At 40.1% G+C, this 18,465-nt stretch overlaps 1 protein-coding gene across 1 annotated transcript in view; it reads right to left on the bottom strand.

The window, feature by feature from the left end:
* Window positions 1-3,465: 3,465 nt before the first annotated feature.
* Window positions 3,466-18,465, bottom strand: part of LOC117287824 — a 28,117-nt gene continuing 13,117 nt past the window's right edge. The window contains exon 3 of the mRNA XM_033768360.1: window positions 3,466-6,170. Within this exon, the coding sequence (XP_033624251.1) occupies window positions 5,917-6,170 (254 nt within the window). The 3' untranslated portion in view covers window positions 3,466-5,916. The remainder of the gene's footprint in view (window positions 6,171-18,465) is intronic.

The following is an 18,465-nucleotide window of genomic DNA, read 5'->3' as shown; positions in this document are numbered from 1 at the left end:
CCACTATCATTCTCTTCAAACCCTGTAAGTTGAATGTAAATCTGTAGACATTTTGAAAAAGTACCCGAATCCTTTAACATTGACATAGAATTAAAACATTCGAAAACGTTCCAAATGAATGTGTAAAACCATTGAGTTAGGCTAGAATATGGTAGCCCGAGACCTACTCGAACCACCAAGGGCTAGCTTAAAGTAGGATTTGTAAAGCAACCAGTCGACCTGTGAGCATTTTATTTATTTATTTTTTTTTATTTAGAAACCTCATCATCTTTGAGAAACGAATGGCAGGAACTATTTTTTAAGGAAGTTGCTAAGCTATACAATTGTTCAACAAATTTGATATACGAAACCTGTTCAACTAAATTTGTATTAAATACTTCTGAAAGGTTAGAATGTTCACTGTGACGATATTGCACCCCAACTGTTCCAATTTCCTCTTAATACAGAATTATTTCAATTTATTTTCCCCAGTTTGACGTTAATGAAATTGCTTTACTCCAGGGTGATTCACATGTGGAAACCATTATCGTGAAAACGGCGTCGTCTTTTTTCTGTTTTAATTAATTGTCGAGAAGATGACATTTTTACTTTCTTTTGAAACGATCGTTGAATAACGTGGGCCGTAGTTCGCACAGAGGAGATGTGAAGACTTGTTGGCATCACACCATGTAAAAACTGTGTTTATTGTTTAAACACATAATGCTGTACCCACTTTTTAAGCAGTCCCGTTTAAAGGCAGTGGACATTATTTGTAATTACTCAAAGTAATTATCAGCAACCAACCTTACTTGGTAACGAGTAATGAAGAGCCGCCGAGTATAAAACATTGTGAGAAACGGCTCCTTCTGAAATATCGTAGTTTTCGAGAAATAAGTAGTTTTCCAAGAATTTGACTTCGAAATCTAATAATTAGATTTGGAGGTCTCGAAATCAAGCATCTGAAAGCACACAACTTCGTGTGACAAGGGTGTTTTTTTCTTACATTATTATCTCGCAACTTCGACGATAATTGAGCTCAAATTTCCCTAGGTTTGTTATTTTATGCATAAACCAAGTGAGAGAACTGGTCTTTGACAATTACCAATAGCGTCCAGTGTCTTTAAACACCATGTTGTACCCACTGATAAACAAGTTATGATGAACATAGTTATTTTTTTGACACCTGCTCACTTGGCTTTTAAATATGTGAACAAGTGAGTAAAAAGCTCATGCTTTGAAATGTTTTGACAATCTAAACGCTGTTTTCAGAGTGTACGGTATGTTAAAATTGTATACAGGCGTGGTCCTGCATCTTTAAGAACAATTTAGCAGACTTCTCCATGTAAAACGGTCCCGGGCCAACCTTCTCCGTCTCTTCACATCTCCCTCCCTTTAGTTCCACCAAGAAACTTGTTGTTCTGTTCTTCTCTGCTTTTATAAGAATAAGTTGATAGACTTCTCCATGCAGCGCGGTCCTTGGCAATCCTCCCTCGACTCTGCGCTTCTCCCTCTTTTTAAGTATGTCAAGAAATCCTTCTGTTTTGTCATTTAGGTCTCTTTATTTACGTAACTTCCTTCCATGATATCGTGTTATGAATGCCTCTTAAACATGTGCCCTATCCACTTTAATAATGCTTTTGTTCAATAACTTTCAGCATCAACCCTCTCTGTTCGTAGACACTTTGCAGCAGTTTGATTGACTCTTAAACTACTATGAGCTGATAACGAGTCGCACACCATTGAACTAGAGCTGTTCACCATGGTGTTAGTACCGCGTCTTTGTTGGCCAAAATGTGCTTCAAAGAATCTCGCAGCTTTTGCTTTAAAGGCAGTGGGCACTATTGGTAATTGTCAAAGACAACCCTTTACAGTTGGTGTATCTCAACATATGCATACAATAACTAACCTGTGAAAATTTGAACTCAATCGGTCATCGAAGTTGCGAGATAATAACGAAAGAAAAAAACACCCTTGTTACACGAAGTTGTGTGCGTTTAGATGGTTGATTTCGAGACCTCAAGTTCTAAATCTGAGGTCTCGATATCAAATTCGTGGAAAATTACTTCTTTCTCGAAAACTATGGCACTTCAGCGGGAGCCGTTTCTCACAATGTTTTATACCATCAACCTCTCCCCGTTACTCATCACCAAGAAAGGTTTTATGCTGAAATTTTTTTTGAGTAATTACCAATAGTGTCCACTGCCTTTAAAAAGCGTGTGTGTCTAGAAGCTGATTGGGTGTAATGCTGCGAACAAAGTGGATATTATTTACAATTAAACAGGTTTGATTCCAATAGGCAAGTCTGATGAGCACCCCCCATAAAGTATACCATAAAACAGTCAATACTCGATGTAACAAGGATCACTGGGACTGATTGCCGATGTTTCTAAACAGCAACGTTGTTTTAAAGCCATTATACACTTTCGGAAAAAAAAAAAAAAAAAAAAAAAAGTTCACAGATTTACAAATAACTTGCAGGGTTTACATAAGGTAATGGTGAAAGACTGCTCTTGAAATATTATTCCATGAAATGCTTCACTTTTTGAGAAAACATTAAAACAATATCAATTCTCGATTGCGAGAATTACGGATTTATTTTAAACACATGTCATGACACGGCGAAACGTGCGGAAACAAGGGTGGGTTTTCTCCCGACTCCGATGACCGATTGAGCCTAACTTTTCACAGGTTTGTTATTTTATATAGAAGTTGTGATACACGAAGTGTGGGCCTTTGGACAATACTGTTTACCGAAAGTGTCCAATGGCTTTAAGAGAACTCGAACACAAAGCAACACAACATAGAAACGAGTTTCGGAACTTGTATGTACTCTATGGAGAACCATGTGATCTTTCCATAAAACATCTTTAAATCCATTGATGAATGGTAGTCAAGTCCGATAAGCACCCCTGTTTTATACCTAGTTTCCATGATATAGCGTAAAACAGCCATGTCTTGTTACATAACAAAACATGGCATTTGGCCACAGTTCATCTTTTTTACAGCAGCTTTGCTATAAGAGGACTCAAAATCAAAGCAACACAAAGCAGAAATGAGTTGCGTATTTTCATAATGTGCGCTAAGGAGAAGCACGTGCTCTCTATAAGGCCGTGTCCGAAACGACGACTTCGGCTACAGCTACGTCTAGATCAGCGCGTCTTCCAGTGTTGAAGAATAGCCAGACGCGGGCGCCCTAGCCGTAGCTGTAGCCGAAGTCGCCGTTTCGGACACGGCCTTAGAAGGGTTTGATTGTACAATGATCTCCCACCGAATCATCTGAAAGGTTGAACACAATTTATGTTGCTGTGAAAATGGAATAAAATATATAAAAACATCTTAGTGCATTTCAATAAATCTCCGTGCATATAAACACATTGAAGCAACCCATTTGACAGGTAGAATGTGTCGACACACTTAGCTGAAACCCTATTTGAATGTCAACCTACATTTGGACGGTTGTAATAAACAAAATGAGATACCATACGCTAGATTTAACCGCTTGAATTTTATATGTGAACGTTTTTACACAATTTATTTCATATAAACAAATCTCTAAATTAACCATTACTTTTTGGATTGAAACCACTTGTGACATAAAGTTCGTTTGCATTTCATCCCATATTTACAAGCGTCAAAACGATAAACAATGGTTTTAATACAGTTATTTAAGTATGCAGTCTTTGAGGTGACTTTAGTAGATCCGATAGAACTGATGTTGTGTTTTGTTGCGAACCCAGACTTGATGTTTTCAGATACCATCTCTCAGAATGTCTGGTAGGGGTCAAGGGTCAGACTGACTCTTATCACGGTCGGCATTAACCTGTTTATTCACACTAGACTCTGATGGCTTCCGGATTGGTGTTTTGACCCGGTTTGTTCATGCCTTTCTGACTAGCAATCAAGTCAGCCTAAACTATAGCAGAGTTTCCGGTCAGGCTGACTCTATCTGGATCAACTGATTGTAAGCAAAATGAATATTTTACAACATGGATCTGTCTTTGAAATGTCGCCATCAACACTCGATGGCCATGGCCATTGGTACACAACTAAATAAGGATATTATTTCGTCGACCTTCTTACACTGAATCTAGGTTTACGTGTTTGAACTATACTGTACATGTATTGAAACTGTATGGGGTTGTGTTTTCTTACATGTGTGGAAATCTACATTTAGTTTATACTCACTATGAGAAATAACCACAAAATGATTGTTAAATTCCACACTATTTTATTAGTAGTATTGGTTAGTGTAAAGCAAACATGGTGGCACAACTTTGTTAGACATAAAAGTAAACACACACAAACACACCCCAAAGACGAATAACCGTTAAATCAAGGACGTCTCATTTTCCCCTCATTGTTTTGTTTTCTTTCTGCCGATTTTTCCCTTCGGTTTTGTACAAAGAAGAGAATTTCACAACACCCGGATTTCCTTTTATGATAACCAGATATCGTTTTGTACACAACCTTGTCCACTGGGAATAAATAACTGCCTTCATTGCTCGCCCACAAGATGGGTAGTTATTCCAACCTGAGAACGAGGTTTTCATTTTTAAAACGGTTGTAATAATTAGTAAATTTTTAAAACAAACCGCCATCACGATACAATCCAAGGACACTACACTATGGCCATTTACGTAACCACGGCTTCGGCTTTGGATTCGGCTTCAGGCTCCGTCCTCTCGTCTGAAGCCCTGAGCGCGTACGCGAAGCTAGCGCAATTGTCAAAAACAACCGCGGGGCCAAGCTAGCCTGAGCCGAAGCTGAAGCCCGAAGCCGTGTATTCGAAAAGGGCCTAAGACATGGACTAATAGGCTATATAATGCGACCTCGGGTGTTTCTATTCACCCGTGCACATATGAGCAAGCTCGAGTGCGCACTGTGTTGACTATAATGTTGACTCGCACCCAAGCTGGTCGACCATTTGTTGACTACTGCGGTCGACCATTTGGAACCAGCCTCATGACTGGTCCCAATAGCCAGTTACATGCTAACATGTGTATAGCGCAGAGCGGAACCAGTGACACTATGGCGAACACGCGGAAAGCAATGGAGTAGTGTTGAAAACCGTGGTGTCGATGGTTGACTGGGGTTCCAAACGAAACGTTCGAGTGGGTGCGTCACTGCGCATGTACGTTGCTTGTCAGTAGATGACTAAAACATGCGCACTCGAACTTGCTGTTTGTGAATAAAGGCGGTGAAAACCAAAATGGACGACGACAAATAAAACAAACACGACACAAACTTCCTCGTAAACTCGTTTGCCGCGTGTGGCGCGTGGAATCAGTCTGTCGGATTTCAATGCACCGCCCACGAAGTGCAATAAGTTTGAAAGAATCGGCGCTTCTCTTTTCACGTCGCACGTCTTCTCAACAAAGACAACGGGAATTAGAGAGTCGCCTTGACAATACATAATGCTTCTGTTTCAATATCTGTTAACAGTAATGAAGGCTTGGTATCGAAATTATAACTGCTATGGTATCAATGGACCATTCTCACCGAATCTACAAGCTGGGCCCAATTTCATAAAGCTGTTTACCGGTTAGCACATTTTTGTGCTTACTGTAGCAGAACATTGGGCGTTAGCATCGCGTACTTCACCATAATTTCCCAAGTAAGCAGGCAAATTCTCGACGCGCATGCACGTTCAACACGAAATTGCATTTGTTAACGTCACTCTCGTGCTAACCGCGGGTTATCGAGCATTTACCCTTGCTTACAGTATTAAACAGCTTTATGAAATATAACTTCTTCTAGGGGACGCCCCGTAACCACCACGGCTGCTTACATGTTTTATGAAATTGGGCCCAGAACTGAAATTCAGTTTGAAATGGTTTCTTTATCTTAGTGTGTTTTAATCTTTGGTCGGATTTGTTTGTTTTTTCTTATCTAAAAGTTAAAGGGATGTGGTGTTGGTGAAAGTCTGTTTTAGAGGGTTTAATACCGACGCGGTCTGTTGAAGTATTTGAAAAGTTGGTTCTCGAGGGGTAGGCGCCATGTGCCGTCAGCCATGCCTGGTTCCATTTCGTCAGCCTCGCCAGGTATCGTGTTCAGGATCTCGTTCATGTGTTCTTCCCTGTTCTCGGCGTCTTGAATGGCGTTGTTCTCGTCGGTTAAGGGCGGCAAGACGAAATTCCGCCCGAAGCGCGGATTCAGGCGGCGAAGCTGTCCCGTCCGTTCGGCCTGCATGGCTGTAAAACAAATCAACAAACAATACGCAACAGTTAGTCGTAAGCTAAGACTTGTTTCAAACCATGGTACGCAATACATCGTTCTTATCTGGAATTAATTTGATGCCACGAAGGTGGTCATGCCCTGCTATTGGCCTTTGTGTCCCTACAAATATTTTCCATGAACATTGGAATTTTCAAACGGAAGTGCCCTTAAACAAAATGAAAAGGGCCTGACAAATCTGTCTTCATTTTGCATCGACATTTTTTTGTCAAGCTCTCTCAAAGATGATGACAACACGCCTGTTTGGGCAAATCAAGACGGAGATGGCAGTACAACAGACAAACAGACAGTTAGTCATATGCTAAGATTTATTTAAACCATCCTTTGCACGCAATTCATGCTTTTCTCCTTTCTTAATTATTTCATCGACAGTTCTCAAGTTCTCTCGATTAGGTCAATTCAAGATGGAAGAATTGCAGCAATTGAACATATTTTTGCATTGGTAAGCTGCTCCCCTGCATGGGAGGGGGTGGGGGAGTTGTACACACGTTCGTCGGATATGTAATTGTAATATATAAATAACCCATCACTGACGGCCATGTTTCCAACTTTGATTTTCTTTCCCTGATCCAAATCCTGTGTTAGTTCTCTCAGGACCTTGAGGGAGTCCATCCCTTACCGGTTACAATCAAAGCCTGACGATACTGGATACGCTAGTGGGGGTTTCAGAACCATAATTACGGGCTCGCTCACGCCTATTACCCGGTCTACATGAGAGCGTCTGGAGTAAGAGACTAATCCCTAGATACCATCCCTCCACTTTCATTTTTTTTTCTTCTCTTTTTTTAACACACCGCTCAATTTCTGAATGTTGTGCATCGATGGATAAGGGGACATTCTGCCCCGGAGCTCTTGTTTGATAGCTTATACTGCACGGTGTTTGAGAACTAATACTGGCACGATGTATGTGCAGCTGATTGGCGCGATCGATCACCGTAAGAAATAGTTTAATCCCAAAATGCCTCAATGTGTAAACAGTGAGCGACCAAACGGCTACCGAAACCCCCCCTATGTATGTATATAATTTCTATAAAAAAAAATTGTTATCGAAGGGTTAACTAGTGTAAAGCCTAAATTCCATGGCATAAAGCACATATCATCGAATCTATCTAGGCCTATTGAAGCAAGACTCCACATTCGTATTTACACTCTCTCAGTGCCCATATTCATAGAGCTGCTTAGGCAGAACATTGCTTCAAAACTTTCTGCAAAGCAGAAATTAGAAGGATACCAGTCCAAAGTCGTAAACATGATATGGTAGTTTGGCCGGTAACCTTATACTGGTAGGCACGTTTGTTTTGCGCTTGGTTGTGTTTTGTAGTGGACACTATTGGTAACTACTAAAAATAGTTGTTAGCATAAAACCTTACTTGGTAATGCGTATTGGGGGAGAGGTTGGTAGTATACAACATAATGAGAAACGGCTCCCTCTGAAGTAACGTAGTTTTCGAGAAGAAAAAGTAATTTTCCACGAATTTGATTTTGAGACCTCTGATTTAGAACTTGAGGTTTCGAAATCAAGCATCTGAAAGCACACAACTTTGTGTGACAAGGGTGTTTTTATTTCATTCATATCTCGCAACTTTGACGACCAATTGAGCTCAAATTTTCACAGGTTTGTTACTTTGTGCATATGTTGAGATACACAAGTTGGGAAGACTGGTCTGTGACAATTATCAATAGTGTTCAATCTCTTTAAACATTTTCATGAAATTGGGTCCTTATCATAATTCAGAAACGAGTCAGGCTGACCCGGAATTGGGTCAGGCCTCCCGAGGTTCTGAATCCGGGTCAATTCTTACCATCATTTTAAATACACGAAAAGTTCGGCACATTCCCTTTGTTGCATTCCTGTGGAGACATCACTTGTTCTTTCTATTGTCCCTGTACCTACGTCTTTCCCAGAGACTTTGAACACAAAGTTGAGAAGCACCCCGGTCTTTAGAACTTGCCTATGGAGTCCGTTTATTTTCCCTTTTTTTCCCCTGGTCTCAAGAAGGTACAGAATATGAGAGCACAACTCCCGATACACAGGGTTTGCGCAAGTTATACTTCGGTACCTGTCTCGAAAAACTAGCACAAATTGCACAATTTGGTTACCTATAGACGCAGAACACCTTGGTTGCAGCTTTTAAGAGGAGAGCCGTATTTGATTTTGGAGACTGCGTTCGTTAACTTGTTTAATCCACCCCATGGCCATACCCCGGATCGTAAGAATTGGACATGCCATTGTGTGTCCCTCCATAATTTATCAACCGTTGCGTAGGAGAGAAAAGAAGAAGAAGAAGATGGTGAAAAAAAAACCATTAACATAATTCCGTCGGTTCAGCACATCACCTCCGAAAAATATGCTTCGATGATTTCAAAGTGTTCCGTTTTTTGTTTATTTATGCATTTTGTCCATTAATATTTTAGATTGATTTGGCGCAATACAAAGTGCCTGCTATTATTTATAGTTTTGTAAAGGCTTATTGTGACCAGTCTGGCCTTGACACATTTATTATGCATGTATTGGCTCGATTCTATAAGATGAGTCGGGCTGAAAATCGGACACAATCTGATGTATGCTCGTCCACAATCATGGTTACCCGTTTTGTAATGCAACAAGACACAACATGAACAACATAAAAATAATAATTAACTCAGTCAACTGGTGCGAATTATTCATTGCGAATTTGTGACGTAAAAAATTCGTATCGAATTTGCAGGAAGAATGATCCGGATTAAACATTCTAAAATGCATCATTGATACAATGATTGCTAATTGATATAAATTTGAAACTAAGATCTTTGCTGCATCAAAGGTTTTCAAACCGTTCTTTATAGGATGGCCATGAAAACAAATGTGTACCAATGAGTTTGGCTGCGCACATCGTCATGAGGTCTGGTTAAAATCCGAACCGAGGGTCACTGACACTAACTGTGGTATATAATGATTGGTTGATCGATTGATTTATTGATCGAGATCTAATCTTACTTGAGTTTGTGGGTCATCGGTGTGACTCATTTCCAAATATTGACAATACAGCGCTGTACTGTTTTTGTTTTAACTTGACCAGCATTGTTCAGTTTTGTTACATACTAGTGTTCGAGCAGTTGTTCTTGAAAGTTTGTTTGTCTGCCAGACTGCATATGGATATATGTGTGTCATTTGCTTTCCCGGATAAAGAGTCTATCTTGGGCATGTTCCCGGACAATGGAAACGGAACAATCCCGGTCAAGCTGACCAGAATCCGGGACAAAAGAGACAGAATAATCCGAGTCAAGCTGATCGCATTCTGGGACATTGAACAGAACAAAACCGGGTCAAGCTGATCGCATTCTGGGACAATGAAAACAGAACAACACCGGGTCAAGCTGATCGCATAGCAGGACATTGAACAGAACAAAACCGGGTCAAGCTGATCGCATTCCGGGATATTTAACAGAACAAAACCGGGTCAAGCTGATTGATTCTGGGACATTGAACAGAACAAAATCCGGTCAAGCTGATCGCATTCTGGGACAATGAAAACAGAACAACACCGGGTCACAAGCTGATCGCATTCCGGGACAATGTAGACAGAACAAAACCGGGCCACGGTGATCATATTCTAGGACATTGCAGACAAAGCAATACGGGTCAAGCTGGCAATATTCAAGGACAATGGTGACGGAACACTTCGGGTCAAGCTGACCGTAATCCGGAACAATGAATACATAGCAATCCGGGTCAAGCTTATCATAATCCGGGTTAGTCTGTTCCGGAGTTGTCAGTCAATATAACGGTAGTCCGGACCAGGCTCATGGGTATTGAATCGGACTTGAATTTGAGTACACGCCATGTTGGCTTGCATCAAAACGCTAAAAACGGCTTATGCCTTCTTCTCGTACACAATTTGTAAATACCATCGAGACCTAATATCGGTTTTAATTATACAGTTAAGAACAGGAACCCTCGGGCGAACTGCCGGTCAACTGAACTTCTTCCTTTGGATAGTTCCCTGATACGGTTCACGTTCCAGATGCCAGCAGATAATGAAATTGTTTTGGACACGATAACCGACGAATTGCATCACAAATTCAAACCTCACTGGACCCCCAAGTGCTGTGTAAAACTAGGACTTAAAAGAATGTCACACTTTGAACTCCCACTTGAGGAGGGTAGTCACCGGGAAAAATGAATAATTAATCACCAGAGAAATTGTACCACTTTTTAGTCGACAGAGACTCCGCGAGCGGTAATCGGAGTTAGGGCATGAAGGAACCTGATTACAATTCTCTATAAGACGTTGCAACGACTCTGAAAGGCAAGATACACAAATTCAATATGGCGGTTGTGGGAAATCTTTGCTGAGGATGTTTCCGACTCCACTTCGTGAGTGAAGTGATTACTTATTTCCTTTCCTTTGAAAACTTAAACAGGTACTTGAGCGAATTATGGTTGACGGGAGTGCTAATTGTACTTGTTTATAACGGTTGTTTACAATTGAAATGCTATTTTGATATTTATTTTGTGCACATCTGAATTGTTCGTCATTATCGATTGAAAAATCAGGCCCCAACCTCAATGTTATGTCAAACCAAAAACACTTCGGTATATCCAAACCCTTCCCTTTATAAGCACTGACACAAAGCGTCTGCTGACACAAAGCGTCCAAAAAGTCTCCCATTCGAGACAATGTTTTCCTTTAATAGTGTTATAATGGTTATGTATATTACGCAATAGTTGTGCAGCTTGACCGAATCGAAAAACTACTACTTTTTTTACCCCTTTTTCTCAAGTAAAACTTGTGCATAATATGATTACTCCAGTTCCACTGATGTGTGGTGTTTTGGGAATGAAGGCAAAACATGTTTCTCGTAAAATGCGTCCCTGCCGATTGTTGAGTTTACCTCATCCAAACCCTAATTCCAACATCCGCGTATGTTGTGTTGTTTTCCATGAGGGGAATCATGCTTTGTATTCCTTGGGAACAATATGATCGGTTAAAGGTACCGGACACATTTGGTAACTGTTAAAAACCAGTATTCACACTTGGTGTATCTTAGCATATATGCAAAAAAAAAACCAAAAAAAAAAACAACAACAACAACAATTTATGCTGAATTGGCCAACGCAGTTGCAAGAGAACAACAACAACAAAATCCACGTGTTGCAAACATGTGCGTGCTTTCAGATGCCTAACAAAAGGCCTAAATCCTGAATTCCTGAATTGAGTGAGGATTGTGCTACTGCAGAGGGAGCCGTTTCTCACACAACAGCTCTCCATTGCTCGTTACCAAGTATGTTTGTATGCCTACTTATTATTATTTTGTGTCCTGAGCCTTTAAAGTGAGCTGAATTTACAGGTTCGATACGTACTGTTCACTGTGTTTCTGTTTGCCCCAAATGAATGTATCACGTTCGGTGTGAAGTTGACACCGAGATCGTAACGGTTTTATATTCACACACATAATTTGCAAACACTCGCACAAAATGAGTTCTCCACCCACATTTTTAACATAATTTTGTTGTTTATTAAGTAAAAAAAAAAAAAAAAAAAAAAAAAAAAAAAGCACGTCACTCCCATTAATCGAGGTTGACAAAAGAAATGTTGTTGAAAGATTGTATCGACAGTCGTTTTTGAGACAATATGTTTATTATATGTTTATGATTTGAGATGAGATTGTAGTGTGCGTGGGATATAATTTGCAGCTTGCATGTATATAGAAACCCGACATCTAACACAAAAACAACAACATGTGTATGTTTTATACATTTATTCTCGTCAGGATATTCGTGTTAACTCGTCATTCTTTCATGTCTTATGCACAATCTGCCAATGCAATGCGACCACAGACAAAAACGAGTTTAATACAAGCAACACTGAATAGGTGCTATACTTTTTCCCTTTATACCCGAGCCTATGTACAACCGCTGACCGGGCGGTGACCGATACACCAAAGGAAACTCGAAATGGAAACATAGCCGCATTTTGTTCACAAAACCTCATGAGATGTGGAGAGGTTGATAGTATACAACTTTGTGAGAAACAGCTCCCTCTGAAGTGACGTAGTTTTCGAGAAAGAAGTAATTTTCCGCGAAATTGATTTCGAGACCTCAGATTTAGAATTTGAGGTCTCGAAATCAAGCATCTGAAAGCACACAACTTCGTGTGACCATGGTGCGACAAGGGTTTTTTTTTTTCTTTCATTAATATTTCTCAATTTTGACGACCGATTGAGCTCATGTTTTCGAAGGTTTGCTAGTTTATGCATATGTTGAGATGCAACAACTGTGAAGACTAGTCGTTGACAATTACCAACAGTGTACATTGTCTTTAAAGTGACTGGTCAGCATGTTCTTTGGTCACTTTGAACAGAGCGTAAACGGTTCGTTACCGATTTTCTGTGCGCGTCCGTTGGGGCTCGTTCCGATTGCAGCATTGGTGATTAGGGCTCCAATTAAGACGCATTTCAGAGAGAAACATTCCTCCTGGGAACTATTATCGGTGTGGGCTTTATAATTATTGTGATTTCAGAGTGAATGCGGTCATCTTTTGTCCATATATATACTGTATTTTTGTCGTTAAGGGGAAGTAAGGTGTACAATAGCACATCGATAAATTTAAATTACCGTGTGAATGAAATATACAACATGGGGCAATAATTTTATTAGAAGGGCCAGGATAAGACTCTGCCATCATCCTCTGTGCAAAATCGACATGACATTTACTGTCAATGGGAAATATTACCAAAATTATTACACCTGTTACAGCTTAGAGCGCTGCAACAAAAACAGGTTGCTAACTGTACGATGATAATTTCCTATTTTTAATAATTTTGATTCCCATATTGTTCTTTTCAGAAGTTGGTGTTATCAATTTTTTTTTTTACAAAAGGACACCTTCAGTGAAACAGAACACAAGAGTCAAATGAAGGTAAGATACATCAACATGCTTACTTCCCACCTATACAATAGGTGAATTGAACAAGATTGGATTGTTTATAATCTAATCCGAAACAATTAAAACATAATGGGGGACAGAACATCATTTTTTGTATTTTTCTTTTAGTCGATTGTCAGATACTTCTTGCAAAGGGAAAACTTGACTTTACAAGATTCGGATATAATTATCTTGCACTGCCATCTAGTATGGTGTCTACTTACGTCTCGCTTAATGAATTTTAAAAAGGTCAAACCTTTCTTTGTGTAGTTCCATTTCCCCAAAATTAACATGGATTTACGTCTGAATGTTTACAATAAACCCAACTTAAATCATATTGCGAACCAGATTATGCTTACTAGATTAAGGTTACCAGCCACAATACCATGTCACATATACAAATATGGACTGGTATCCTACTCATTCCTGCTTAGCAGGGAACTGTTAAAGACACTGGACACTATTGGTAACTGTCAATGACCAGTATTCTCACTCGGTGTATCTCAACATGCATAACATAACAAACCTGTGAAAATTTGTGCTCAATCGGTCGTCGAAGCTGCGAGATAATAATGAAAGAAAAAACACCCTTGTCACACGAAGTTGTGTGCTTTCAGATGCTTGATTTCGAGACCTCAAATTCTAAATGTGTGGTCTCGAAATAAAATTCGTGGAGAATGACTTCTTTCTCGAAAGCTACGTTACTTCAGAGGGAGCCGTTTCTCCCAATGTTTTATATTATCAACCTCTCCCCATTACTCGTTACCAAGTAAGTTTTATGCTGATTTTTGAGTAATTACCAATAGTGTCCACTGCCGTTAAGCAGCATGTTCTGCTTTAAGCATTATCTGGAACGTGGTCCAGGGCACTGGCCCCAACGTCCCTGTAATCAATGAGTCGTGCTCTGGAATCCAGTACTATAAGATCGTGGGATAATGATTTCTGCAGTCTATGAAGATGACAGTCATTTTGTCCTCCCGAAGGTTACAGAAGAAATATTGAAGCCAAGAAGCACCGAGCAAACAAGCGGCGCACATCCAATACATTTGCACATATATACCCTCTGCAAACTCGTATCCGGTTACCGTCTCTTTTAATCCGAAAGCAAAGAGAGAAACATTTCAATGAATCCTGAAAAAAAATCAAGATTGGTAACTCTCTACCACGCGGGCAAGACACCCCCACCCCTCTACACACACCAATTGTACAAAAAGAAAAAACGGGAATCAGCAGATGCCAGAAAACAATCACGAGGGTAAATTACGATTGCTAACCGGCACGCGTGCGTGTAAGGCGACCTCGCTAAAACGACGGGCTTGAAATCAATCCGGACGGTGGTTTTGTTTACAGAAAACAGAAAGAGAATACCTCCCCTCATGGACAACGTAGAGACGGACTATTAAATACCGACAAATATGTTTTTTGTTGAGTGGCCTGACGATTAGGCTGGCACCGCCGGTCTGGGTTGCTTTTTGGAGAAAACCGGACCACTATAGCGGAGAAGAAAACAGGGGTTTGTTTATGAATCGTTCTGAATCATTTAGTTCGATTAGTATTAACTGGTCGAGAGAAACTTATCTGTTTTCGTCAATATAAAGCTACGACATAATCGTTTCGGCTCACCTGGCAAATCGTATACTTTCAAAGTACTTTGGGCTGCTGTGTGTTTACTATTTATATTGTTTAATTCTGATGAAGACCACTCGAATATTATAAATCGAAACGTTGATTGATTATGACCTTAGTTCTGCATAACACTGTGTAGTTCTCAAGAGTAACACTATAGCCTTCAATTGACAGATTAATCCATTGCATTTAAAACCAAGTAGTAGAAAGCAAACGTAACAGGTGCTTCCTGACTTTACGGTTAGTCCCCGGTAGTCCATTAATTACTCGGTAACGAGCAATGGAGAGATGTTGATGGTATAAAACATTGTGAGAAACGGCCCCCTCTGAAGTAACGTAGTTTTTGTGAAAGACGTAAAACATTTATCACTCAAATAATAACAGAAACGTTTTATTTAATGCATCTGAAAGCACACCAAATCAACAACTGTGTTTTTCTTTTATTAATCTCTTGCAACTTTGATGACCAATTGAGCCCGACTTTTCACAGGTTTGTTCTGTTATGCATATGTTGGAATACTCCAAGTGAGAATACTGGTCGTTGACAAAATTACCAAACGTGTTCAGTGTCTTTAAGATTGACAGCGTAAACACATAGCTGGGCATCCGCTGGGTTATGCGGTCAATGATATGTAATAATGACATCAACTGGATCATTGTGCTTATATTGGCCTGTTTCTTCGATTGTAATATGCAACGTTAGTCTGGGCTTGCTAATGTGATGTAAAAAAATAGTTCACTGGCCTTGTCGGAAATGTTCGAAATGAAATTAGAAGAACGGATTAAAAATTTTCCCAAATAGGATTACGAGCGCTGCGAACGCATATATGCATCATTGGCGTATTTTTTTATTGGACACAGTACACACGGTTGGCATGGAGTAAATACATATAAGTATCTAGTATAAATACCTATAACTTACATTTATAAATATAAACAACATATATTATATCTAGAGTTTAGTCCGGGGATTTGAGGCATTACATGTTTAGGTATCAATATACATTTCGTTTTGTGGTAACACCATGAGTAAATCTATTTGCCAGACAGAGTTTGTTCTTCAAAAAACCGTCTTGCTATATTCTACCTTCCACTTGTCAACAGGCTATGTTACCGATCTAAACGCACGTACATATTTTCGGAGTGGCAAAAAAAAAAGAGATACCAAATCTCAGTTGAGTTGAACCATGGAAAGTACGCGGAGTTCCATTATTCGAATCATTGTGGTCGTTCACCGAAATACAAGCAGACAGCATGGATAAACTCACGGCCGAATCATTACTAAAACGATCACAGCAGCCCGGCTAACGGTAACCGGACCACTGCTGGCCCGACCCTGGCTTCGTAATGGGCTGCTGAGGTTCCGAAACGGGGGTACCTCGACGTCGCGGTCCGAAACAGGGTACCTCGACGACGTTGCAAACCACAAGAGTGTTTCGACTACGTACATGTATATCTTGCCAGCATTTACCCCCTCCCCTCGCAAACCATCACTGGTCTGGTTCAAAAACCAATAGAAGACATTAAAATGTTCTGTCACACTACGCATAAGACGCTGTGAAAACATGTTCTCCATATATTTTGTTTAATCTCAAACCCTCACTTTTTTTGTACCCCCCCCCCCCAAAAAAAAAAAAAAAAAAATCAATAGAACACCTTCAAATGTTTCGTCCCACCACTCAGAAAAGACGCTGCAAATACATGGGGAATGTTCTTCCATACAGGTTTTCTTTTTTGATGATTTTATCTAATAGAGTGTCTTCTGCCATTTCTATGAGGAAAATTCATGTATAGCCTAACGTTCGAGTGCAGTCTCTCCTGCGCTGGAGGTTAAACAAATAACACTCCCCAAGCAAAATTCAAATCAATCGGAAGCTCTGAGAATTGATGCCACAAAATAACGACTCTCGGGTTTTTTTAATAGACATTTTTATGATAAGAATCTTGTTTTCACACTGAAGCAGTGCAGTGACCATTTTCTATCAACGTGTAACTCTAGACATATTGAATAATTGGATAGAGCGAGAAAACGGAACGCGTTTAAGTCCCCGCGTTCACTGTCCCAGAAAAAAGAAAATCAACCAGCAATCTTTCTGGGAAAAATCATTTGCACTTTTCTCCCCAAACGATATTTGTGTGACGGCTAGAAGACAAAATAATAGAAGAACAGTGCCAATTAGCTCGACGTATTAACAACGGGTTACTACAATCATAATCATGCTACTATGATTAAAGAAGGACTGAATTGGCACACCGTTTCAGACGAATTTGTTTTCCCCCAGCGATGATGTGGTGATTGTTTTGTAGGTGTGTGATGAAACGTTTTGTGTTTGGGAATATCAAAGTGTGCAACGTTTACTTATGCGGTGGTGGGGGGGGGGGGGGAGGAGTGCAGAAGGCCTTGAAGTAGCACACTCAAACTATAAAGATAGTGATGTGCAGCTAATAACGCAATGCATTGTTGAACTCTTTCATTGTTTACCCAAAATTTGTAGAGTCTATAATGTGTACATTTATTGAGAATGGGGACAGGCTGGTTAATTTATCCCGTAATTCATACGTAAGGTGTGAGAAATTCAAGATTTCTGCTTTGTTATGACAAGAGGTTTTGACAAAGTTGATCGTGTTTATTGATATGTTGTCATTAGTTTGTAAGTTGACGTCACAACTAAGTGGAACAAAATAGAATGATGTTCAACACGGTAATATTGATTGCTGACACTGTAGGCTTATAGTGAATGATCACGTATATATCTAGAAGGCAGTTTGTAGGTATGTGTGCCAGGGTTCGTTGATGGGCGGCCGACAGAAAGATTCCCATAAAGCTGTGAACACGAGGAAACGGCTTGGTGATGTTTCTGTTGGCGCCATGATGAAAAAAGGGCACCGCTTTGTACAGGCCGTTAGCATTTCTCCGTCAGATTAGATTTTTGTTTTTCTCCAAACCTTGTTTAACGATCAATAGACTTGATGTTTTAATTGTATTTAATCCGTCAGGTCAGTCCGATAACACGCACACGCGATTGTTCGAGGCCTATGGAGGGCATTCATGTAACAGTAATCGTTTTGGCTGTTTCGCCGAAGCAACCAAGTCGCAGAGAATGGCACGGGTGTCCTATTCGTGTCTTCCAGACCAATATCCGGCGAGTCCGTGCAATGCGGATTCGATTGGGAACGATAATTAGGCCCGGTGGCAAGCTAACTCCCGTCAAATCAAGGTCTCTTCTGCACGCAGCATCCCTATATACAGTAACAGATACCAAGTTAAACTGCATTATTAGCCTCCAAGGGGGAAAGTGATGGGTCTCCTTTTTGCATATTGACTTCTAAAGATCACGTATCTCCAAAGGTGCCCCTGTAAACAATCAATTACATGTTGATGCCTTAAGTGTCAAGTCAAATGCTTCGAAAACGTGTCTGCGCGGAAACTTAACAGACACTGTGTTAAAGCATGCCGATATTAATTCCAAACTGATGAAATTACAAACCTCGGGATTGGTACAACAACCTAGATGTTGACGTCTCCTTTCCACAAGAATCCCCCCAAAAACAAAATGTCCCTTAATTCATTTTCTCTCGTTTTGATAGCTCACAAACGGTGTTCTAACATCCGAATCCCCTGTTTAGGTATGAAGGTGATGAACAGGTTAACACAACGCAGTGTGCTGGTCTCGAACACATCGTAAAGGCATATCAACATTTCTCAAGTTAATATTCC

This window comes from Asterias rubens, chromosome 3 (assembly GCF_902459465.1).
Source record: "Asterias rubens chromosome 3, eAstRub1.3, whole genome shotgun sequence".
Classification (NCBI taxonomy): Eukaryota; Metazoa; Echinodermata; class Asteroidea; order Forcipulatida; family Asteriidae; genus Asterias; species Asterias rubens.
Note: the sequence above shows the minus strand (reverse complement) of the source record. Positions and strands in the feature narration are given on the sequence as shown.